Below are 25,513 nucleotides of genomic sequence, written 5' to 3' on the forward strand. Positions count from 1 at the left end.
CATCATCAGTCTGATGCTCAGTGTGTACAAAAAGCTTAATTAGAAGAATTTATCTTCTGATACAAGAATTATTTCTGAAGTCCACTGTGTAAAGGTCAGCCAGCATCCTAGAGAATTCCAACTCATATGCCTTATCTCCTTTTACCTTATCTAATCTTAGTGAAACTATCTTTATTAAACATAAAAAATAATGTTTCAATCGTGCACATATTGAAAACCCTGTTTTCTCAGTACTTTGTATCAGCAAGTTCCAAAATTTAAAACCATAAGAAAAAAACTTGTCACGCTTAACAGTCCTAAAAAAATCTAGCTAGTCTGCATCCTATCTCACGTGTCAATATCAGGTAAGTAAGGAAAATCAATGAGGAAGGTCACAAGTAGAAAATAATTTTTCAGAGGATACCTTTAAATACCTTTTGGTTTTTAAAGACCAAGGAGGACCAAGACAAGGATCTGTATATAATTAGTTTGGTTTTCTTTTATTTTTTTTTTCTAAAGTGCAATCAATGATCTTTATATTATATTTTTGTGTTTCCTTTCTGCACATTTTAAACAACAATTCTCATGACAGAAATTCAATGGATTATCTGGTTGGACACACATGTAGCATGATCTTTGTTCCTGCAGGAGATGATGACAATCAATACCAGCCTCCTGATTAATCTGTTGTGCTGCTGGCTGCTGTAACAAGCACAGTTCTTGTTAAAAACCAGTATAGTTCTTCATTTCAGTGCTCTGCCTGATATATACCTGTATGGGTCTCTAATTCATACATGCACTGCCAACTTTGCTTCATCATCTAGCTGGTGAATAACTAATTTTTACCCAAATATCGTGTGCTGAAGGCAGTTTCGGTTGCATCAGGATATCACATGCACTGGCAACATGATGAATACTACTGAAAAATCCCTCCCTTTGAAAGATAATTTCTGTTTCATTTACCTGTTACATCATCTCTAACTTAACTGTGACTGAAATATGGATCTTATTGTTTTGAACAGGCTGTGATTCCTGAGGTGTGATTTATTGGGATAAACTCAAGGGGCCAATTTCATAGACCATTAGACTTTGTGAGAGAAACAGGTACCTGTTAATTCTGAAATGAGGACAGGGTGAATGCTGGGCAGTGTGGTGAGCACGGTGCTAGAACACACCAGTGCCCAGCTGTCCCCAGCCTGCCACCAAGCAACCACCATCTTCAGTGCAAAACACAGCTGTGGCAGCCAGCTCTTCACCACCTGCTTTCAGAACTGAGCTTTATATTTCCTTCTCTGAGACAAGCAGACAAAATCTTATCAGGCTGCCCACAAATTTCCCTTTACAAGTTTTCAGCTCTGACGTGGTGTGTTGCAGTCTTCCTAGCTTAGCTGTTTGAGCAGGGAGGGGATGAAATGAGTGGGACAAAAACAGGAGGGCATTTCTCCAGGATCATAAAATACTAGGGGTGATTGTTGGGCATGGTTAGTATCAGGCATCCACTTCTAAAATGCTTTCTTTCACAAAAGAGTTATTAATAAAGTGCAATGATGAACTGATCTCCAATGATGCTTTAAAACAAACAAAAAATTCTCTAAAACCTATTTCTTGGGGGTTCACATTTGATTTTCTGTGTTAAAGAATGAAGAGGGAAAAGAAGACAGTGATCCTGGTGGTGGAACACACACTGAGAAGGTCTCCCTAAAAACCAGCGATTCTCTGGAAAGTCTCTATAGTCTGAACAGTGGCCAGAGCTCATCTAGTAAGTACAAGACACCTATACTTCTTATTCAGTCACTGGATCAATATAGTTATTGCTTATGTCTGGGGAATCAGAGCTGGTGATCAAAAATGTGATGGTAGAGAGCTCTTCATTCTGGCAGACAAGTGTAATTTGGTTAAATGGGTAGAACCTAGGGTAGATATACATCTATCCAGAAATAGGTTGAGTGTTTTTAATAGTGGAAATACTAACTGAAGAAAAAAAATGACAGGAATTGTAGGGCATAGTGCTGGTACACATACACCATACATTTTTGTGGGGTTATCACTGCCTTAGTGCTGGGTTTGCAATCACTGGGTGCTGCCACACAAGTGTCCTCTCCTGGCTGGCTGTGAGTTCATCCTTTGCCCTGGAGATGTGAGGCTGACAAAGTTTCCCTGAGATGGTGGAAGATGTGGGTCTCACCTGACAGCTCTGGGACATGATGCAGAGAGACACAGCCCACCTGAAACCCAGTGAAAACCCTCCCCAGCAGAGTAGCCTTGGTCAGAGGAGTCTGATCAGAAATGTGCCTCCACCTCACTCTGTGTTGCCCTGCTGTGGATATCTGCTGGGTGGCAGGCCACAGCTATCCCTGCTGTGCCACTCTGCAGGCACTGCCTGAGCCCTAAGTGCAGACTGCAGCTGCAGTCCAGACCATTTGCACTTAGAGTTAATCTGGCCCTGAGATGGAGCTGTGCACTTAAGCAATCACCTCAAACAAAACCATTTTTATGATCATTTTCTGTGACGTGATTTGTGAAAATCGTATATGGGAGTTTACTTCCAATACACTGCTGCTCTTATCTAAAAACATATTTGGATGGGATATTGCAGAGCTTGCTCAAATTTGCTTGAATTACTCTGCTGATATTTTATTGCTCAACTTGGATAAAATGACAGGCAGAAATGTTGATAAGATTAAAATTTCCCTCTGCAATGCAGGTTCCTTTGATGTTTCAGCTAGCTCTGGAATGAAATAAAATAACTTCTACAGTACTTGTTTTCATTTCTCTGAATAAACAGGAGAAGTTCAGCAGAATTAATTCCTTAAATTGCACTTTTAGGGTACATTTTATTAATCTGCAGAGGTAATATTTCAGAAAGTCTGTAAATAAAATGTGTAGTCTATTAGTATCATCACCAGAAAAAGATTACTTTAGGGAAGATATTAATGAAATATCTCCTACCCATTTTGTTCTGTCTCTTGTAGCATGATTTTTATTGAATGTAGTTATCCTGGAACGTGTCAAACCCACAGAGAATACGCTCTGTCTCTGATTCTGTGGTTTTGACCCCCCTCCTTTGGGCTGCTGTGCAGGGTTGCATGCCTGGGTGTTTGGTGCAGGGGTCTCTCAAGCTGCCTCTCTCCCAGGTGGGGTGACCAGCTGCTCCGATGGCACGAGCAACAGGGACAGCCTCCGCTTTGACGACGAGGTCCCCTACAACGGCCCCTTCTGCGGCCGAGCCAAAGTCCACACCGACTTCACACCCAGTCCTTATGACACTGACTCGCTGAAAATCAAGGTAAGACAACCACCAGGACTCCTTCTCTCCCACTAGCAATGCCAGGAGGACCATTTTTTATGTGTAAATAATGCATTTAATAATGAATTTTTAACTGCTTAAGCTCGTGGAACACTCTAAAAGCAAGGCTGATCTGGTTTCCAGTGCTTCTATAAGGACTTAGTTCAGACAAGGCTGCAAAGCCAAGTGCTGTTGAAAGCTTTTTAAGGCACAGATTCCAAGTAGAAACCTCTTCATGATATCTCCCTACCTACCCCAGCCTTCCTCAGAGTAAAATACGTGTTGCTTCCCACATACATGGTCTGGAGTAAGAAAGAGTAAAGTCTCATGGGATGTGAAGTTGTCTCCCCAAGCTTTCCCAGTCACAACTAGGATATTTCCAAAGCTCAGTGGCACCCATTGCCTTTAATAAAAACAGTTTGCCTTTCCATTAAACTTTTCTCTAAGCCTATGTTTGAGCTGTGAACATTCCTCAGCTCAGACATGGCAAGGGGTGTCTGGGCTGTGTGAGTGAGGAACATAACTTAAAACCAGCTGAACATTACTTAAAAACCCAGCCCTTCAGACTCTTTTCTTCTTCACAGCTTCTTTATTTTGCCAAATCCTGTATCTCACACAGACTCCCTCTCCTCCTCTCCAGCCTACATGAGAGCTGTTGCTCTGCTGGTACTTGCAGACTTCAGCACTTGCCCTTCATTTCCACCCACATCTAGGGCATTTCTTTTAGTACAGTTTAACAGTTTTAACTATTTAACTGGTCATGAAATAGCAAATATCTGGTGGTTCATATAGGTTTCTTTTTTAGTAATTAGGGTGGTGTATTTTGGAATTATAAGCTAATACTTAGGGTTGAAATCCCCTGTATTTATCACACAAAATTTCAGTACCCTGAATCTGAATTCAAAGTGTATCTGCAGCTTGGCTTGGAGACACTGCCTAATCCTGACCTGCATCCACATCTGAAGCTCCTGAGCCTGCGCGAGTTTGTAGAATAACATGTGCTTATAGAGCTTTAAGTAAATGTTTGTTTAGTTTCCATTTCAAATGTGCTTACAGCTCTGAGCCCCACGTTCTAACTAAACCAGGTCACCAGCTCACAGTCAATTCTGTACTTGGGTTTGTACCAAAACTATGGTGACCACTTGACCTGCTGTTCCTTAACCAGACCAGAAAAGATGTACATCATGGAGCTGTGGACACATCTTAACCAACTGAGTTTGATTTCTAACTTTGTAACAGAATCCCAAATGAAGCAGGTATTTGTTGGATAACTCTTCAAAGGCTTTCAACATTTTTCTGTGATACATGCCAAGAAGAGAGGGCTCATTTTTGAGGTCCTTGGGGGCAAGTTGTGTAGGGTGCATGACTTTGTGAGAGCCTTTTTACTACGAGAATTACTCAGAGTGAGTGTTTTCCTGACCTGAGACCTTGGTTCCCACAGTGTGTCTGTGAACACCTTCACCAAAAAACCCTCTTGAAATAGCTGCGTTGTCATCCTTTTAAGCACTCATATTTGTTAAGGGATTTAAATGTTCTTTATTATCTTTGAGAAATGCAGACAGTGATTTTTCCTGTAAAATGGGTAGGAGTCCACCTTTCACATAGATCAGCTATCTGTTTTTGAAGACCCTTGAGAGGGTAGATAATAAGATTATTCTGTAAATGCTATGGCATATATTTTGAAAATAACCTTACAGTAATCCCTTGCTTTTGCCCAAACTATGCCCACTGCCCATGACAAAAGTTAATTGCTGATGCAACCCTATCCCTTTTCAGGGACCAAGTGGAGCACAAAAATAGTGAGAGGGCTGCTTATGCTCACCTCTCCCTCACAAAGGTTTGGAGATAAGGACTAGCTCCACTGTCTGTAATTCTTTCCCTGGGATTTTATAAAAGCAAAGGCACTAAATCTAGGTAATTAAAAAAAGTTACTTCACACTGACTAGTGCTGGTTTTAGTCCATAGAGGAAAAACTGCAAATAACAGACCAGAGGTGTAAGCAGTGGTGTGCTTTTTTTACTGTTCTAGAAAGGAGACATCATAGATATCATCTGCAAAACTCCCATGGGTATATGGACAGGCATGCTGAACAACAAAGTAGGAAATTTCAAGTTCATTTATGTGGATATTATCTTGGAAGAAGAAGCTGCACCCAGAAAGATCAACCCACACAGAGGAAGCAAAAGGACCAAGCCTAAAACATTGCAAGAGCTCCTGGAATGTGTCCACCTGCAGGTCAGCCAAGGCATTTCCCAGCTCTATTTGAAACGTTCCCTTTCTTGCACTCGGGTTTGAATGTCATTTACAGGCAGGAGGAGAAAGGCAGGTTTCAGCAGTTTTGATGTCAGCAAAGCAAAGCAAAGCAACCTCGTGTCTGTCTTTTATCTGATGTGAGTGATGCCAAGATGGTTTTTTGCCTTTTCTTTTAGATACCTTTTATATAACTTCTATGTAACCTCAGTATTCTTAGCATGCATTAAGTCTGATAACAGCATAGTCCTAGTATTTTGTTAGGCCAGGAGACCAAACATCCTAAAGACCTTGTAGTAGGAGGCCAGAAAACCCTACACTATCTTGGGAAACCAAGGTCCTCTCTAGAAAATATCCTGTAAACTGGAGATTTGGCCCATCTATGGGGGAATCCCATGGATGGGGGAATATCACACCATTCATCCAGGCCTCCCATTGGGACATCCTTGTTAGATATGCTAATTTGTAAGGTCTATAAATTGTATACACAATCAATGGTGTCTGTGCATTGCGGCACATTCCACCCTGGTGAAGCAGTGCACCAATAAGGATCCTTATTAAATACTGAGATAAAACCCCCTTTATCCCTTAACTTTGTCTGGTTCTCAGTTTTTAAGACCAGGAGAGGCAGCATGAGAGGCTTATAGAACTGCATTTTACCTCATCATGTGTCTGGACTAGGAGGGAAGACTTCTAGCCCTGTCCCACTTAGAGAGGGACACTGGTGACTTGTCAGATCAGCCTGACTGCAGTTGTGTGCCTAAGTACAGATGTGTGGCTGTGGATGTTTCAGGGGCAGGGCTGCAGTTTGACTCCAGTGCCAAAACTGAGAATTTGTGGTTTTAATTTCTTATGATCTTTAGGGAGCAATAGTATTTTTGCACCATGCTCATGTTGTGCCTCTCTCCCTCTCTGCAACCCTAGATCTTGACTGAGTGTCAAAGTGTAATGAGGTCATGATTTACAAGTAACATTTTTAATAAGGGTAATTGCTTTGCTGCTGATGCAAACACTCCTTTCCCTGGAGCATGCACAGAGTTTTCTACTGAGTCGACACACAGCTCAAGGGGGACCTTGTGTGACACAGCAGGGCCAAGGGCTCCCTCTGCTTCTCCCCTTGCTTGTATCGAGGGGTTCCTCCTGTGAAAAGGCAGAGCACTCCTTGCCTCAGAGGCCCTCCTGGGCTCAGCGTGGGAGACATTCATGGAATGACCCACAAAAGTCCAGACACTGAGCAAATTAAATCATTTCTGACAGAGCTCTGCCCTGGTCCTGTTTGCTGCTGGGCTGTGCTAGGGAGCTCAGATGCTGGCATAACCAGGAGGACTCCCAGGCATCTCTGCCTCTGTTCCCTCTTGCTCTCCACCCCTGCCAAAGGTAAGTCAATTGGACTGGAGAGCGGAGCCCCTTTCAACCTGGCCAAAAAGAAAAAGTGAAATTGTGCCTATTTCTCTACTAAACATAGTGCTTGTTTCCATGAGAGGATTTGCTTGTTTCCTTTTGTAGGAATATGCCTCAACCCTCCTGCTGAATGGCTATGAAACTCTAGAGGACTTAAAGGATCTACATGAAAGCCACCTCATTGAATTAAATATTTCTAACCCAGAAGATAGGGCAAAATTGTTATCAGCAATTGAAAATCTCCAGGACTGTGACAGTAAGTGTTTAAGATTTGTCAAGAGTATATGCACTATTATCTTAAGCAAAAGAGAGCTCAGGTCAAACAGCTCCAATAAAAAAAATTTCTTTAATTTTTCAACAACATTCTGCAGATAATTACAATTTTTTTTCTTCTCTCGCTTCATCCCACACTTAAATCCTTATCCAAATTAGCTTTTCTTGTAAGAAAGTATTGTAAAAAATATATATATAATATGTATAAAATATATATTTTATATATATATATATATAAAATATGATAGCTGATTTGCATTCTTCTCTCAAAATTAACCTAACTTCTGTTTCCGATGAGCTTCCAAGAGTTGAACATATGGGGTGTGTATTTGCACATGTATTGGTCACCATTTTGTGTATTGATCACCAAAATGGTGTGTTGATCGCCGTTTTGTTTTCTTCACTTGTTCCTTTTGTGGGGAGTGGAAAAGCTAGGATACGGAACAGGAAAAACTTTTCTTATGATATCTTAATGATATTTCCAGTCTGACTTTGAATTGTAAATAATTTATGTCAATTTTGTAGGAACTACAGCTAACCACCTACTTAATTAGACACAGCCAAAACAGGAGGGGTTTTCATCTTCATTAATATTTGTGCATACTCCCCCTATGCTGAGCAGTCATGTCATCAAATGTGCACTTCCAATTGAGAAGCGTAGAAAAAAGAGAAAGAGGGATAAACAGTGTCTTCCTGGGATAGTTTAATAGCAATTTTTCAGGCATCCACTTATTATCTCCTCAGTATGTAGACAGCTTTCCATTTTTTTCAGAATGTTTGGGCTTTTTTTGCAACCCCATTTGTACATTAAGTTGTTCCTGTTCTTATTCAGCTTCCAGTGAAAGGCTCTTGCAAATATGCTGGAGTGCCATTAGAAAGGTTTTCTTTGCCCTCCAGGTTCAGAAGTTCTTTCTGGTCTGTAGCTTTGTGAGATGACAGGTTTGAAAAGAACTCTTGAAGGGCTGTCTATGTAGAAGCAACGATTGAAGGAGTGAATCCAGAAAAAGAAAAGGGTTACATTTTGCACAAGTTTTATTGCAAGGATCTGCCAGTAAATCACTTGAAAATGTATATACTGAGCACAGTGTGTTTGTTGTGGGAACCAGCCTCGCTGTGCTTTCTGCATGTATTACTGCAAATGTTTTTCCACATTTAACACCAGAAAAATAGTAAAGAAAAATGCTAGATTGTAATTTTGCAGTTTTGCATCAGTGTGAAAGCCAAACTGAAACATAATGGTTTCTAGCAGACCACACAAGTGCTGAACTGTTCTGTAGTGGTGAGAATATGGTTTGCTATTTGTATTTGCTGGGTAACAAAAAGCAGAGCAAGCAGTTTTCGATACTGAATGTGTCTTAACACCTAATGTTCTACATGCACCTGTGCAAGAACCAAACCTAACAAGGACCTTATATGTCCCATATTCTCAAAATTAATATATTCGCACTTATTATCCAAATTGGGTTCTTCCTACATTAGCAGCATAGGATTTAGTCACTTCTCCAGGCAAAACAGTGTCCCTGATGTCATCTGCATGGTTTAATAGTTCAAATTCTTGTAACAGCTCTGGGAATAATAACATTAAATCTTATAAAGGGGTCCATGCTTCAGAATCAGTGACAACACTGTAGTCTTATTTCAAGAGATGAAATGAATATTTGTTTCACATGCACTTTAGATAGTATAGCAGATCTTTCCAGTATTCAAATTCAATCAAATAATTTTCCCATAATTTATGAATGCTCGCAGGGACCAGAACAACAACATCTTTTGTGTCATACCAGCTATAAGTATTCATTTAAGTCTAGTTAAATTTGGTAAGATTTGTGTATATTTTAAGGTAAGCTATGAGTAAATACTGTCCTAGTTTGATTCTTGAATCCTTGCCGTGTCTGGTTGCAAAGGGTCAGAGCATTTGTCACATGACTGGTGGGGACAGAACTGAACAACCTGTTCCAGAAAGGATGATACTAAAGACCAAAATGGATAGTAGCTATCTGTTAAGTTGTTATAACAAAAGACAGGGCGTCAAGATGATCTTGGGGATAAGCTCCGCATGAGTCTGACGTTGTACGAATCATTTGACCTCTTTGTCCTTCTGTCAATCAGATTGGAAAATTGGGTTGAAAGAGCTGGGTGCTACTGTGAAAGTGAATTCTGCATCTGGACTGAACTTTCCTGGGTCAATATTTTTTTTTTCCTAAATGGGCATGGTTCAGTTCAGCATAAATGATTTTTTAATTAAAATTGATTTTGTGCATTGCTTAGAAGCGAGCTGCATAATTACCCACAGCTACAACGTAATCTGTTTACTGGCCAAGAGAATTCTAGATAGAATTTCAGCACTTTCCAGGTAAAAAGCTCACTTTTTAAAAATAAGCTTTATGAAAAAGTAAGCTAAGGCCATAGACAGTTACTGTCCTAGGCCCATCTTTCTCACAGAGCTTGGAAGACTTCCATGTCTCTGCATTCCATTCATGCTTCCATGAAGCACGTGTTTGATTAATGGATGGAGAGGCAGGTATGGCCCAGAGTTGAAATACAAGGGTTTCTGAGTTTTTGTGACACTGCCATTACTCAGAACAACCAAGTGTGCTGGAACATAGCTTCATTTTACTAGACCCTCCTATAAATGCAGTAAAACAAGATTTCATATTTCTTTAATGTGAAATCTGATCTTGTGAGATGTCCAGAGGTTTTTACAAGGCTTTTAATTTCTTTCTCATTCCTTGGCTTTTTCTTGACATTTATTGTATGTTATACTAAGTAATTTCTTCATGACACGTACTCGTGGTGTATAATTCATCTTGCAGAATAAACATTTATTGAGTTTTCTAACCAAAAGACCTGCAGCAGTAGTTTCCACATTATATGCTACTTAAAGCCATGCAAAATATAGGATTTTTGACAGTGACATTTTTTTAAACTTACATTTGATTTAGACTTGAGTGAATTTGAAGGAATAAATTTTACCCATCTTATACCATTAATTTTAAAAAGTAAGTTTTATTTAGCAATTGCTACTACACAGTGTTTTTAAAGCAGTTTTTTTCTTTCTATTACTGCACTATCTTCTTTCTTCCTTTCCTGAGAGTCCAGGCCCAAATTCATCATCTTCAAGTACTTCATGCAGCAAGGCTATCCTAGAACAGCAAGTGTTTGTAAGCTCCTCATGACCTTCCCCCCTTGTCAGACACTTTTTTAGATTTTCTATAAGTTGGTCAGGCCTATATATTTGGGACAAAAATCTTGGTTTCCATGAATTCATGGCTGTGAGGAAAAAAAAAAAGGCTTTTTCATAAAGTATTTCTTAATAACTTTCCATTCTTCTCCCAGATGGCTTCTAGACAGGAGATGGATGTCTGTGCTTTTGTAGGATGCTATTTTTAAAGCGAAGCAGTTGCTGGATGGTTAATGAATAAAGTAATAAAAGAAGTTAGGAACTTCTTTTCTTGACCGCTTCCCAGGACACACGTTTCTGTGTGTGCAAAATAGGCTTGATTCTCTTCTCACATAGATGATTTAAATCAAGAGGTTCATCCCTGAAATCCACTGGGTTACACTAGTCCAAAGCTATTCTGAGCTAAATAAAAATTAGACTCCATTGGATATGTGCATGCAGGTAATTTTATGGAAAAAACCCCAAAAGGTGAATATGTGCAATTTGGGGGATAATATTTTACACTTATCTCCCCAAATCCATTCCTTAGCTTACTTTTCATATTTAAGTACAGATCATTCTTTAAATTCCACTACTAATACCATAAGTATATAAGTAAATAAGGTTTACTCTTTATTTATTGTTCTTGGACAGCAAGATAGGAGATAAATAAGAACAGTTACTTTCTGAGACTTTCAGTTCTCAGTCGCATCCCTTATGTGAGAATCAGGGACCAAGAGTTCCATTTTACACTGGGCAGTGCCTTTCAATACATGGGATCATATAGCATCTTGTCAAGGTGAAATGGTGCTCAAAGACAATCTCCCCTTCTGTACTGTGGTAGAACACATTGGCCTGAACATAATATTTCCAGATTTTCCAAGGAAGCTCATACTTGCATGAGTATTAGTATTTTTCACCTTTTTTTTTTTTTCAGATCTGTTTGCTTCCACATTTTAGATAAAAAAAAGAAGCTTCTCATTTCGGTTTTCACCACAAGTTCTTACATCAGTTCAATAACTTTTTCCTCCCACAAAAGCTGTGCCACTGATTTTAGTGGATGCAATACTTTAAGTTGCGTATCTGTACATATCCACAAAATATTTAGTCTTTTGAATGCCCAAAGTACTGCACAAACCACTTCAGGTTTCTCTGCATCTTTTCCAAGAATTACTGCCCCAAAATGATCTTTCTGAGTCTGATGCATTGTGAGATCTCATTTCATTTTCACACTTAGATGGTCTGACTGGTACAGGTGATACATGGCCTGCATACATACATAGCAGGTCTGCCTTCATCCTCCAAAACTGACTTTGTTCAGTGGGGGGCAAGGAGCAATGGCCATAAATTAAAACACAAGAAGTTTAATCTCAACATGAAGAACTTTACACTGAGGGAGGCAGAGCACTGGAGCAGCTGCCCAGAGAGGGCACAGAGTCTCCCTCTCTGGAGACATTCCAAACCCACCTGGACACATTCCTGTCACCCGCTCTGGGTGACCCTGCCCTGGCAGGGGGGTTGGACCAGATATCTCCAGAGGTCTGTTCCAAGTATCCTGTGATTCTGTGATTTTGAGCCTTTAGTTATTGAAAGGTGCTGCTCAGTACGGCACCACTGCACCTCCCAGGAGGGCAGGTGAGTGACTCAGCCTAAAGCACAGTACTCCTAGCCCAGCTGACAAAACCCACAAAGACAAACTCTCAGAGAGCACACTCATGAAGTTCGGTTTGCTCTTGGGGGACCTTCTTTTTGTCCAAGACAAAATCCAAGCCTCCTGCCACTCGTCTGGTTTAAACTGACATAACTGCACAGGAGTCAGAGTGACCTCTGTGCATTCTTGAGTTGAATTCCCTTAAACCCATGCTTAAAGTGCTTCCCTAATCAGGATTTTAACCTCATTAGAAAGGGGAAAAGAGCTGGTGAAGGAAAAAAGAAATCTATCCTTGCACGTGTCATGCACATCCAAGTCATTGAATAACAAAAACTCATTTTAAAGGTCTAAGTAGTGAGGAAGATAAGGGATGCTTCACACATCTCTTACCAAGGCTAAAGGCCTCACATTTTTTTCAGAAGTGTGAATATAATCCTACTGTCTAAAAGAGTACTGGAATATATGTGTCAAAATGATGCATATCTTAGGCTCTTCTGGCCATATCATAGACAACAGTGACTGAGAGCCATTTATCTTATGTGAAACTGCTTTACTGTAGAAAAATGATAGGACTTCCATTTGTTGATAAGATAGTTATTTCTGATGATTCCGCAACATCTAACGGCAGTTTAATTTTATCAATTCCTGTTTTCTGTGCAGCGTGGCTTTCTTCTCATGTCCAAAAGATTAAGGCAGCAAACCTACCTTTCCTAATGTAGAACTTGAGTGTGTACATGTTAGAGACAGGACTTAAGTAGAATGGAATAGAAGAGCCAAAATCTTAAAAAAAAAAAAAAAAAAGAGTAAAAGTTCCTTTGCTCTTCTCAAAAAGCAACTTCTAAAATTGCATGATATGTATTTTTTATAATACTCAGGATCCTGTTCAAATGGTTTAGTAGTTACTGCATAATATTTAAGACTGCTTTAAAGAGAAAAAGGCACCAAAGTTTGCTTACGAAAGTAAAGATCAAAGTCTTTTCTTCATAAAAATGGAGAGGGAGGGGTGTTCTTCCAACTTTTTCTGCTTAGCATGAAAAGTAGAAAATATAACACTTTTACTGTCTCAAACACCTGAATATTTTTGGTTTTCAGTCTTTCATTTAAGAAAATTCAACTATTTTTACAGGAAGTTTTACATATATGTATGTCTTCTAAATAGAAATTTCTCATTTTCCTAATTGACCTAATTTCAAAATAAAAAAAAAAAAAAGAAATCTCGGTTCTAGGCTTGTCTGTGCATTTTTCCCTGAAACACACTAGGGAGACATGGATAAAAAAAATTAGGAATGGTTGTTCACATAGGGACTGCTCAGATTATGCAGACAAGCAGTTACAAGGCACTAATACAGTGGCTGATACGGCATTTTCCTTTTAATCCACTGGTTACTTGGTCTTCTTTCCATTGAAAAACAAACAAAGTGGATGGAGGCTTCTCTCTGACCTTGAAAATGTAAACAGGATTAACACTTTTTAGGTCAGCGCTTGCCAGGGCAGCAGACGATCTGGAGCAGCGGATGGAAGGGCAGCGAGCAGCGTTGGGCGGCCGAGCGGATTAGGGGGAGGCAGCAGGGCAGGAGGGCTCCCGGGGCTGCACAAGCCTTGGATCCCTTTGCCCTGCTGGGATGGGGCTGAGGACACTCAGGACAAGGCTTTGCTGGGGCATCGTTGCTTTTTGTGCTGAGCTGCTCCTGTCGCTGCCAGCAGCGAGGGAATACCTTCAGCACTGCGATGCCTTTGTAATTCCTCCCTGACTTCCATCAGAAATCAATTGGACCCTACATCATCAAATATTTTCCCTGCAAAGAGAGAGATAACATTTGACATGACAAACTGTGTTCTGTAAAGTGAGAAGGAGATCAAACAGTTACAGATATCAATTAAATCTGCTGCAACGTGTGCTCTTTCACGCAAGTGCAATTAACAATTAATTTATTAAAGAACAAGGTGGAACTTTTATTCCTTGGAAAATATTTAAAGTAATTTTTTTTAATTATTCTTCAAAATACATCTGGTTCTATCTATACCCTCAGACTTTATTTAAAAAATAACTAAGTTGAGACTTTGGATTCTTTAAAAAATCACCTAAGTTTTTCAATTTATAAGGCAATTGGAAGTTAGAAGATACTAAGCTGATTTAATCAGGCCAAACAAATCTACAAGACTTCCATCAAGACCTCAAAATGCTTCTCAGTAAATCAAAATGCTTTGTGAAATAAGCTTGTTGAAATCTCACACAATGAAAGAGGTCTCCAAAGAAACTCTTCCGCTGTTCCATTTCACTGTAAAGGAGTGAAAAATTCCAGTGTTTCATTTCTAATTTATTCTGTGTTATTCAATACAAGATAGAAAAAAAACAAAACAAATTTAAAATCTTTCCCATTTTATCAAATCTTATAATTTCCAACAATTGAAATAAAAGTCAGTATGAATGTTCTTTGTGGAAATTTTAAAACTCTAGGAACTAAAAGAGATTTAGATTTTGACACAGCATTAAATCCTTCATATCTTTGGACTTCCATTCTGCCTGAACTTGAATTGAGACAGTTTAAATATGACTAAAGATCCAGAACTGGCTGTTTAACCAAAGAGTAACAAAACAAGTGGAAGAAGGGAACTTTGCAAAAGCAAAAAGGTACCATTTTTCTGAAGGGCTAAAAATCTGGAGTGAAACCATCTGTTGCCTCTGAGATGTGTTCCCTATACTTTGTTCAGAAAGCCAAATACAGTTTGAAGTAAAACTAAAGCTACAGGTGGTTGGTAACAGCACAAGAAAAAAAGTAGGAAATGGAAAGATTTGTATTTTATATCTTATTTTCTTAAGAAATTTACTGTGAGTAAACATGTACTTCACAGCTAGAGAACAGGAAGAGGAAATTTAAAACCAGTACATATAAGAGTCCTTATATACTTGTATGTCCTCTCTTGTTGAACTTTTCTTGAGAGGTCTGTTGATACTGCCACTGAGTTCCAGATTTTTGAATTTGAACAGATTAGTCATACAGCAGCTAAACAAGGGCAAATTTTTTGCAAGATAATTTGCTTCTACTTAGTTTTGGAACAGTGTTCAAAAACCATACAGCAGAAATTAGGCATCTTAGCTTCCTCTGAGGTTTCTGTTTTGGAAAGCTCGGTGGAAGTTTCCATCAGCCACCCACTCCTGCTGAAAAGCTCGGTGCTTTAGAAAAGCTGGTTACCATGTCCTTGTGCCGAGCACTTCTGAAGAGCAGCACATTCTCTCTCCTGCAGAGAGCACATCAGGTGGTGGGGGCTGCACTCTAAAAACAGATCTATAGAGAAGTATGTTTTAAACAAGGCTCAGTGGGCCCCGTGGTTCATTCAGTATCTCACTCTGCAGTACACGAGCTCGGGAGGGGGAACATCTCTGCAGTGGGCACAGTGACCACGCACGGTGACTGCTGCACTCTGCACAGCCTGAAGGACCCCAGCATAAAGGATCAGGCCAAAGCCCCCAGCATTCATCTCTGAGAAACATCCAGAAGGAAAAAGACCAACCTCATTTTCAACTCAGATATTGTTACACTCATGTAATCGTACTTTTAATTCTCTGATGCTGAGGTTTCTGTTTCTGATGGACAAAATAGATTGATGTAGTCATGTGTAGATTACCAGCTCTGCTTCCAAAGTTGTTCAAGATCAGTCATGCTGCTATCTCAGCTCTTTCCCAAGGCACTTGTATTGACAATTTTTTCTTTCCTTTTCTGTTCTTTCTAGTTGAAGAACAGCAGAAAAGCGAGGATGGTCAGGAGACGCAGAATTTAAGCCCTCACCAGAGTTTTGACAAATCACAGTTAAATGACTGTCCAAGAGATTCTGGCTGTTACATCTCATCAGAGAATTCAGATAATGGTAAAGAAGAAGCAGACCCAGAAGCCCTGTCTGACATGGTGCAGTCAATAACAATCAGTGAGTCAAACTGATTCGGTACTGCTGCTTTTCTGCAGATTTTCAGAAAAGACAATCACATTTGTCAGTATGGTGGCACAGAAGCAGAATACAAAATATTCTCAACACTGAAAATCTACCTTTTTCTGAATCATGATGCTGTAAACTGTTTCATATGTGGACACTTGATAACTAAATGTTAGTTGACTATAAGAATTTCTCATCTTTTTCTTTTCAATGAATCCACAGGTATTTCCCTGAAAAAGCTTTTACAAAAGTATTTATAAATATTTGTACAGCAAATGCATTTTCTATAATAGTAGAGATTTTTTCTAGGTAGTGGTTCATAATCTGGAACTGTCCAAAATGTAAATATTGTACATATTTATTTTAAAAATGTATGGATTAATCACACTGTCTCTATTTTCAGCTGTGTTTTGCTGAAATGTGTACAGAATGTCTTTTCACTGAAATGTAATCATAATAAAAAGGTGGATACAGTCAAGCCCTACTTTGAAAAGTACCGATTCTCACTAATATTAAAGCTGTTTCACGCAGCTCACTTTTCTCCAGAATGAGCTCTAAAGTAGACTGTCATTTCCTCTACTTTTTCCTGGAGGCATGAGAGAACTGTAGGGTGAATCTGAATCCAGTTCTCTGTGGTCCTTGTGTTGTGGAAGAACAGAGCCATCCAAATAGCAGTGGCAATTTTTTTATGGCTCTTTTCAAACCTGTTCTCATTTGTCCCAAGCATTATACAGAGAATTCAAACTCAGAGAAAAAAAGCCATCAGGATGAGTGCTATGCTTTTATGATAATGTTTTGTGAAGGTGTTGACTTTTGTGTGTGGTGTGAAGTTTGTTAATAGAGTATGTGTTTGTATACAGAACTTGGAACCTAACATGGTTATTGTACCTGACTCTCTTTCATATGAGATTTTATTGTCTTTTCCCAGTATATTTCACACTGGAAAACACATTTTAACTGCCTGTCTTCTTTTAGAGTACTTCCTTCAATAATAAACAGAATCATGTGTTTAAGCTCTTTAAAAATACTTGATTTTTAATGTGGTCATTACATTTCAAAGACTGCTTTCTTCTAAGGCTAACACAGTCAATAGTAATTCCACTGATTATTTTTAGTGTGCATAAGAATCTGTGTATCAAGTCAAGAGGGAGACTTTTTGCTCGGTCATTAGTCACAAAATTTTCATAATTTAAGGAATTTTGCATTTATGCTAAAGAGTTTCCACATATTGTTGACAGCTTGAAAGAAAATCACCTTCAGAAGAGAGGAAACACAAAAAGTTCCACCCCTAAAAGAGTATTTCTGAAGAACCTATAAACAAATGGAAAGCTTTTTCTCCCTTTCTTTTTCTTTTCCCCAATGCAAGTGTTTTCTGTATTTTCCTGACTTGTCAAAAAACTACTGCTGTCAGACTCCTAACACACAAGTCTGCTTTGAAGGCTGTAGTATAAAATTGCAATTCTAGAAAATTGCATTAATAAGATTTCAAAGGTTTGGAGTAAATAAACTCTGTTTAGGAAAAAAAAACCCAAAAACCAAAAACAAACCATAACACGAAAACCTCCACCAAATATGAGAAAGGGAGCTACTATGATTTGTTTCTGGTTTTAACTTACTTTTCATACCAGCAACCAATGTCATCATTTAGCAGCAATGACCCCATACTGCCAGGTGTGGTGGGGATGGAGAACCCTTGGTGGGATGAAGAATGTGAGAGCTTGTATCAAGCAGCTATATTTGTTTCTTAAAGCTTTTCCAGCCAGTAGTGCATCAGGACATGCAGTACTGACATTACTTAATATGACTTAACTTCTGAAATAATGGGTTTCAATTGGCTTCTATCATCTCCTCATTCTAGAGAAGGACTAAATTCAGCTTGAACTCCTCTCAGAGGGAGGTTATCTTTTGGCTTTTGTGGCAGATGGACTTAGTCTTCAGGTTCTGAAGACATCTGCAAAATTGCTGGACCTATAAAAGTATGTTGAGGTGAGCTTAAATATGATTGTGACTGTCAAGAAGCAGTTAAGTTAGCTGGGTCAAGGACTAACAGCCACAGAGACCAGAGCTGTGCCCTGATATAAATACTCTGAGAAATGTTAATTTGCACAGGCTTGCAAATGAAAATAGGCCTCCCTAACCAGTTGCAGTGAGACAGGCAAAGATTTCAACAGAGCAAAATACCCAACAGCTGCTATATTTTACAGGAATTAAACTCTGCCTGTTGGGCTGATGACAAGGGGATACAGGTGTAAGGTTAAGTAGCTGGGAACGAAGGGCATGAGTTGTAACTGCTCTGATCTCTAATCAGTAAGGCTTTGTCCAAAGGGCTTCTTATTTAGAAAAATATATCAACTGAAAGCTTGTTTGAGACTTTTGTAGCTTCCTGCGAAGGCAGAGCAGATTAGATCTCAAACTGAGACACTTCCGCTCTCTCACACTGTTCTGAGAAAAAGAATGAGGAAATTTTGAACCACAAAGAAAAAATTGTGTTTCCTACAAGCAGCAGACCCAACTTGCTTGCCTCTCTCAGTGGTCTCGTTAATCACACTGATCATGGATTAAACGGTTTGGAACAGCAGAAGCATTTCTCCAACTGGTTTAAGTGCTGGGTAATCTGAATAAAAAGTTATTCTAGGAGTTCTTGGAAAAAGTCTGGTGGAGATCTGAGTGACTTTCAAGTTATCCTTAAAATGTACCTGAGATAGGGAAGAGAAGAAAGCAGTAGAGGTTTTGTTCCTGTCACTTGCTCAAGAGTGTCATGTCATTTTTATGTAATTTTCATTTTTATTAACCTTCATCTACATTTAAGGAGGACTAAGACATTTGCAATTCTCTTATTTGGAGCCTGTTCCCTGCAGTTACAAAGAGATGCAAAGCCAGTCAGTAACATCAGAGGCAAAGCTGAGGAGGGCAGCCCTTGTAGCCTTTAGGCAGTGGGGATTTCCTGGCTGCACAGGGCTGTGCTGCAGACTCCCCCAGAGCTGGCTACTGACACACGTGCTGCTGCTGCCCACAGCAGAAAGCCACAACTCAGAAAGACTTGGGTGACCCCCACAAGAATTCAGGTGGTGGCAGGCCTCCTCCTTCCCAAAGCAAAACCCTCTCTGGTCAAGGTTAGCAGTGTTTACCAGCGCTGCCCCATGCTCAGCCCCATGTGCCTGCCATCCACAGCTGGCCCCACATGAACGGAGGGTTGCTCTACTATCAAAAAGAGGAGCTGAGTGCCAGACCATGCATGATCCATGTGAACTAGCCTGCAGGTCCCGGGAGGCAGCATCCTGCTTTCCAGAATTTGTAACAGCACCTCTGAAAGTCAGAGTGCATGAATGCAGCAGCGTAGGGACTACCAGCAAGGAAGGGCTTGCTTTCATTTTGCTGAGGTGCCCATCAGCACAGGAAGCACAATGAAGAATTTGGGCAGCTCTGTGGAAATTCTGGAGAAGATTCATCTCTGAGGAACTAAACTAACTAGAGGCTGCCAGCTGGACTCCACAGCACTCACACAACCCAATTGGCCCAGCCAATTTTCCACCCACCTTACCACTCAGTTTTCCATCCCGTAGTTCCCCAGTTCTACCCCTGAGTGTCTGGTTTGTGATGTGCAGGAGCCCACAGCTCATCAGCTGTGATATAAAGGGTGCCTTTGTACCACAGCACTTTCTCCCACATAGTGGCAATTGAAATAATTTCTGACATTGCCATGGAGCTGCATCACACTGGTAGACCCATTTGTAAAGAAGGCTGGTGCACAGATAACAAGGCAATATTGAAAGAATAAATGGGTGCTATGAAACAGACAGGCCAGTTTGTAGATGTCACAGTGTTCACAGGATGAGTACAACCTGGTACAACCTGCCCCTTGCCTGGAAATCAGCTTTTCCATCAAGTCAAGGCCAGTACAGTTCTTTCTGCCCACACAAACACGCACAGATCTGTGGACAACATGAAAGGGAAGATGTGCCACAGGCTGCCCCAGTGCCTTGGGTCACGGTGGCAGCTTGTACATGTCCTAAGACAGCTGTGACGGCAGTCGTGCAACTGAGTCACAGTGGCACAGATGCCTGAGCCTTTTGTCAGTCAGAGAGAAGCAGTCTCAACATGTCTAGTAACAGCATGGCAAACACTCTGCCTTTTTCACAGCTCAAAGATGAGGTTTTGGCTATGTCAGCTTTTGAATAGATTATTTGCATCATGCTCTGTCTGCTGGCTGTGTATGTTGTGATACTGCTTTGTGCAATGACACTCCTTTTGCTGGTCCAGGAACAGGTGACGTAGGAGGGCACAGTATATCCCTTTGGTTTAAGAGTTCCTGCATGAGATGTTCATTTGTGTCCCTGATTCTCAGTTCCTGGGAGGCAATGAGCAGATGTTTGCCTACAACTGAGGAGCATGTGGAACAGGCTATAATATGGCTGTATGGAGCATTCAGTTTGTATGTATTACTCAGTATCACCTGGTGAACCCACCAGCCTGCAGCTCCTCATCGGCCTGTGGTTTCCTGAGGACTGGCCAGAGGACCGACACAGGCAGGAATCTTTGCTACAGTCACAGGCTGGAATCCTTGCTGCAGGTTGCCAACTCTTAAACTGAACCCAGTTTTGGGATTCCCAGCACAGGAAGGACCTGTTGGAGCCAGGCCAGAGGAGGCACCAAGGTGATCAGAGGGATGGAGCAGCTCTGCTGTGAGGAAAGGCTGAGAGAACTGGGATTGTTCATCCTGGAAAAGAAAAGGCTTTGGGGTGATGTAATTGTGGCCTTTCAGTACCTGAAGGGAGCCCAGAGGAAAGATGAAGAGAGACTATTTACAAGGGCTTGGTGTGACAGGTCAAGGGTGAATGGCTTCAAACTGACAGAAAGCAGGTCTGGGTAAGAGATTAGGAAAAATATTATTTGTGGTGAGGGTGGCAAGGCACTGGCATGGTCGCTCAGAGGAGTTGGGGATGCCTCATCCCTGGAAGTGTTTAAAGCCAGGTTGGATGGAGCTCTGAGCAACTTGGTCCTCTGAAAAGTGTCCCTGCCCATGGTAGGGGATTGGAATAGATGATCTGTAAGGTTACTTGCAAAGCATTCTTTGGCTCTATAATTCTGTGATTTTATGATTAACTGATTCTAGAGGAAGGGCTGGTCTGTTCACTGCAAAACCAATAGTGGTTACAAACCTATTTTCTCCTGGCTAGGAAAGGCCAACAAATGCCACTACAGACACATAGGCAAAGGGGGCTGGAGAACAGTAACAAATTCAGGGAAACACAGGTGTTGAATCTACAGAGTTGCATCATGTATAAACAGCAGTCATTGAACTAGGCATTCAGGGAAATACATATTCTCTAGAAGGAGGACATGGTGGGAGGGCATCCATGATAGGCTTGGAGGATCTGAGAGGGTAATTTTATTTTTTATGGCTAGGCAGAATTAGGTCTGACATGCTCAGAAATCTCTGCTAGGCATGAGAACTGTCTGCTGACAGCAAGAGCACAGAAAATCTGCCTGTGCCAAGAAGTCATACACCAATGAGGGACAAGAGGGCTGGAGGGCAGGTGGTGTTCCTTAACAGTTCACATACCTTGGCTGCTTAATTTAAGCCTGGCCAGTGTCCCACAAAGTGCATGTCTCCTGGGCAAAGCACACATGTCCTCCCTCCTAGGGCCCTTTCCTCATGCCAATCCAGAATATTTCTCTGGAGGACCTCTCGTGCTGCGTGCCACACACAGGTTTCTAAGTTGGAACATCAACGGTGTAGCCATGTTGTGCAACTCAGCATTAGGACATGGAGACAGGTCAGGACTGCGCAGGGCCATCAGGTAATTTTGGCAGACTGTGGCCAAGCTGGTGACACCTTTTGGCTACCAGTTATGTCCATATGGCTGAGGGAGGGAGGGCATGGGAGGGCTTCAACCTGAATCGTTCCCAAGCCTCAGCTTTCCTACAGATGGAACCAAACTGTGTGAATTGTAGATACCCTGAATGCAAACACAAAAGTGTTGAGGGTTCCTCAGTGACTTGGATGCAGTGTACACTCTGCCACCAGGACAGACAGCCTGTGCTGCCTCTATTCCCTCCTCCTGAAGCACTCATCCAGACACTACTGACCTGCTTTGCTCTATGCCCAGCACCCAGTGCAGGTCTCAGCGACTGCTCCTGCAGCTGGCTAGCTCAGCCAGAGCTGAAAATCAGGCCCCAGCCTTTTGCCACTTCTCTTTGAAAAGAAACAAGGTCTTTATGCCTGTGATACCCATTATATCACAAATCTCTCTAAAATGTTCACCATCATATTTGAGAGCAGTCCCTTGCTGCCTATCAAAAAAGAATCCTCCAGGGAAGGCACTTCTCAAAATACTGTTGGCAATAACCTTAGACTTTAGAGAGTGCAAATGTAAAAGAAGTGGAAATAGAAAGCCACTCATGTGGGGAAAAAACACTTTAGAGAAAAATGAATACAGCAAACCTGAGGAACTTGATTCTTTTAAAGAAATCTCTCTGTACATTATTACCTAACTACTTTGCCTCCTAAGTTTGCTCTCATCTCCAACATAGGAGGTGAATGACTATCATTATTTACCCCAGCATATTAAAATAAAATGTAACTTACTCAAGAACAGTTATTTCTCTTTAAATGTCTCTTTGGTAAAAATATACAGCAAATACTTCCTTATTGATGTTTTGAGCTACAAGGATATTTAAAGAGAGTGCTGAAGTATCAGAAGGAGCTAAAAGATCATAACAGCTAACTAATAGCTGTGCACCACTCCATTGTATGTACATGCCCACAGGACATCTACCTGTCTTAGTTCTGCTTTACTTTTCAGCCAAAATGTAATATCAGTCTTTTCTTATTTTAACTTGGTTAAGAAAAAGCATGCTTTGTGACCTAGAAAAGACTTTGGAGGGGCTGCTTTTTCATTTTGCTGGCAGTGTGGAGGCAAAGCCATCATCAGTGGAAGGGGCTGTGTGACCAATGACTTTGCCAGCTACACTTTCATTTTGTTAGAGAAAAAAAATGGGAAAATTGACTGGTTTGGACTGAATTTGTAGATTTATTTAACACATAGCTAAGGTATGAGAAACTTTGTGTGTTGCGAAAAGCATGAAGTCTGTAGATAAATGGGTCAGCCCTACAGCTGTTTAGTGAGGTCTGTGAACAGAAAACAATGGCTGAGTGTCCAGTAAAATAGGAGCTGTGCATCAGCGTATGCAGACCAGTCACCTCTAATTCTTGCATAAATTCAGTCTCTCCAACACTGTAGTTTTGTTGTTTCCTCTGGCAAAAGACCTAAATCTTGCCCAACTGGCAGAAAAATTAGGCATTATTTGACAAAAAGTAAACAAATTTGTGCGAGACATGATTCAACAATATAAGACCCTAGATAAGAGGTTTAGGTACATACTGTACAGTACTTCATAGTTTCAAAATTGAATACAGGGGATCATTTAATTAAAACCTATTCAACTGAAAATCCTATTTATCTGAAACAAATGTTTGCCCTATCTATAATATCAACAAACTATTCACATGAGCAACTAGCAATAAACAACAGAAAGATGCACAATGAATGTCAATTAACACAATTTGCTATCAAATAAACTTGCAGTTTATGTGTACAGCTTTAGCACTGTCCTGTGTATCCATTATAAAGGTCAATTAACCTCAATTGCAGCTAGTCAGCTTGTTCTAAAACAAAATCAACAAAAGATACCTTTCATTTTTTTTTAAATTAGCATCTCAGCAATTCGGTTGCCTGGCACTAAAGAACTTCTAAATTGCTAAAAGTCTTTGTAAAAAAGTTTTATGTTAGCAAATGTTAAAAAAAAAAAAAGTGAGATTGGCTGAAATTGTCAAGGTATCACAGTGTGGCTGCATAAGGCTTTTAAAAATATTCATTATTCAGCACATAATCATGGACTCAAAACAACAAAGAGCTTTGCTATGTGTGTGCCTCAAAGGATGCAAATCTTCCTAAGTAAAGCTTTCGATGCATACACTAATCCAAGACTACACTAACAAATCTCTTGAAATGGAAATCCTTTCTGAAAATGGCCTGTGTGCTTTAAACACTATCAAAAGGCTTTTTCCCCCCTCCTCTCCCCTTTGGCTGCAGAATGTCAGCATTTATGGCAAAAGTCAATCAGGTGCTCACTTGTTCTGCTTAATCAGGAAGAAGTGGCACCACGTGAGCACTGGGAGCTGTCATCTGGAATTGCACAAGCATCACTAGCTCAAAGGGCCATCAATGTTGTAGAAAGCAAAGGCAAGTGGTTAGAAGACTGACATATTGGTCTGTAAAAGAGGCATTAAATATTTGAAATCACACTTGAAAATACAGGTGAATCCCTGGACTTAGAGAAATGCTGGTTTTCTCAAAGTAAATAATTACACTGTTAATCAAAAAAAAAAAAAAAAAAAAAAAAAAAAAAAAACCAAAAAAAAAAAAAAACAACCAAACAAACAAAAAAAAAAAAAAACCAAAACCCAAATGAAACAAAGCAAACAAACCTGAAAATCAACACACACAAAAATAAACCCCAAAGCAAACCCCAAAAAACTGCTATGGATTATTGATGACTTTGCAGGACATTCTCCAGTGGCTGTTCCAGCCACCAGCCATTGAGTTAGGCTTCTATCCAACCTGTCAGTGTTTGAGAGGCTGCTTAAGTCAATTCTTAAAAAATAATGGGCAAGGTGGTGGCTGACATGATGAATCACAATTCTGGCCCTGCCAGATGCTTCTACAGTCTTTTTAAAGCTGATGATAGTTACAAAATGACTACAGTGGTGTCTTCTCTCTTTAGAAGGAAATCATAGGAGACTGTACAAAGACCTAAGGCAAAAAAAGATTGCTTTCTTTGCAATACAAACACACCTTCCTTCTCAGAAGGTTAACAGGGGCTCTGTGCTTTCTGTGTCCTTTATGAACTTTGCCTTTCCTGTAGGCAGACTGTGTTCAGCCCTACAGAGCAATTTTTCCAGTGCTACTGCTACTGAGGCTCACAGAATATTAATAAAAAATAAATAAAAAGCCAGAACTTTAGAACATAATTATACCAGACATAAACCTGTGGGAAAAGGCTTTGTTTTCTGGGTAAAATTCACCTGTGTCCCTAAGGTCTATGCAATACTTGCCTAAAATTGTAGTCTAAAAACTACAGTCTCTTAACTACTTTAGTGTATCCTGACTCACTTCTTCATTCTACTTCAGTGCTTAATTCTTCCTATAGGTGATTTTTAGTTACCCCTTCATTGCTACAGCAAACATCAAACTGCATTACACTGGCCAACTCATCAGGATTACAGCAGTAAAAAGAACAACTAGCATTCATAAAAAAAGTAAGAGTCACTTCCCTGGCCGATGGGTGCACGCTTTCAAAGCTCAGCTACAAACATGAACACAGCTCATGACTGCAGAAGCAGCAAGAAGTTTTCTTTGCATTTTTTCACACTGCTAAAAGATAGGCCTCCTGAAAACAAGTCAGTTTCTGAATCTTAGCATTATGGTTTCAGCGTAAGATAGAGTGAAAACAGATGCTTGGCTTGTCTAGCTAAAGATGAATGGGTGATCTCTACAGACCTGGCAGAAATCTTCAGATA

At 40.3% G+C, this 25,513-nt stretch overlaps 1 protein-coding gene across 1 annotated transcript in view; it reads left to right on the forward strand.

Moving 5' to 3' along the window:
• SAMSN1 (SAM domain, SH3 domain and nuclear localization signals 1) overlaps positions 1 to 16,943 on the forward strand; it is a 34,387-nt gene extending 17,444 nt beyond the window's left edge. The window contains exons 4-8 of the mRNA XM_041480238.1: positions 1,618 to 1,738; positions 3,114 to 3,265; positions 5,294 to 5,500; positions 7,022 to 7,172; positions 15,733 to 16,943. Coding sequence (XP_041336172.1) covers positions 1,618 to 1,738; positions 3,114 to 3,265; positions 5,294 to 5,500; positions 7,022 to 7,172; positions 15,733 to 15,938 — 837 coding nt within the window. The 3' untranslated portion in view covers positions 15,939 to 16,943. The remainder of the gene's footprint in view (positions 1 to 1,617; positions 1,739 to 3,113; positions 3,266 to 5,293; positions 5,501 to 7,021; positions 7,173 to 15,732) is intronic.
• The last annotated feature ends 8,570 nt before the right edge of the window (positions 16,944 to 25,513 follow it).

The sequence above is a fragment of the Pyrgilauda ruficollis genome, unplaced genomic scaffold, assembly GCF_017590135.1.
Source record: "Pyrgilauda ruficollis isolate IOZ18807 unplaced genomic scaffold, ASM1759013v1 scaffold50, whole genome shotgun sequence".
Taxonomy (NCBI): Eukaryota; Metazoa; Chordata; class Aves; order Passeriformes; family Passeridae; genus Pyrgilauda; species Pyrgilauda ruficollis.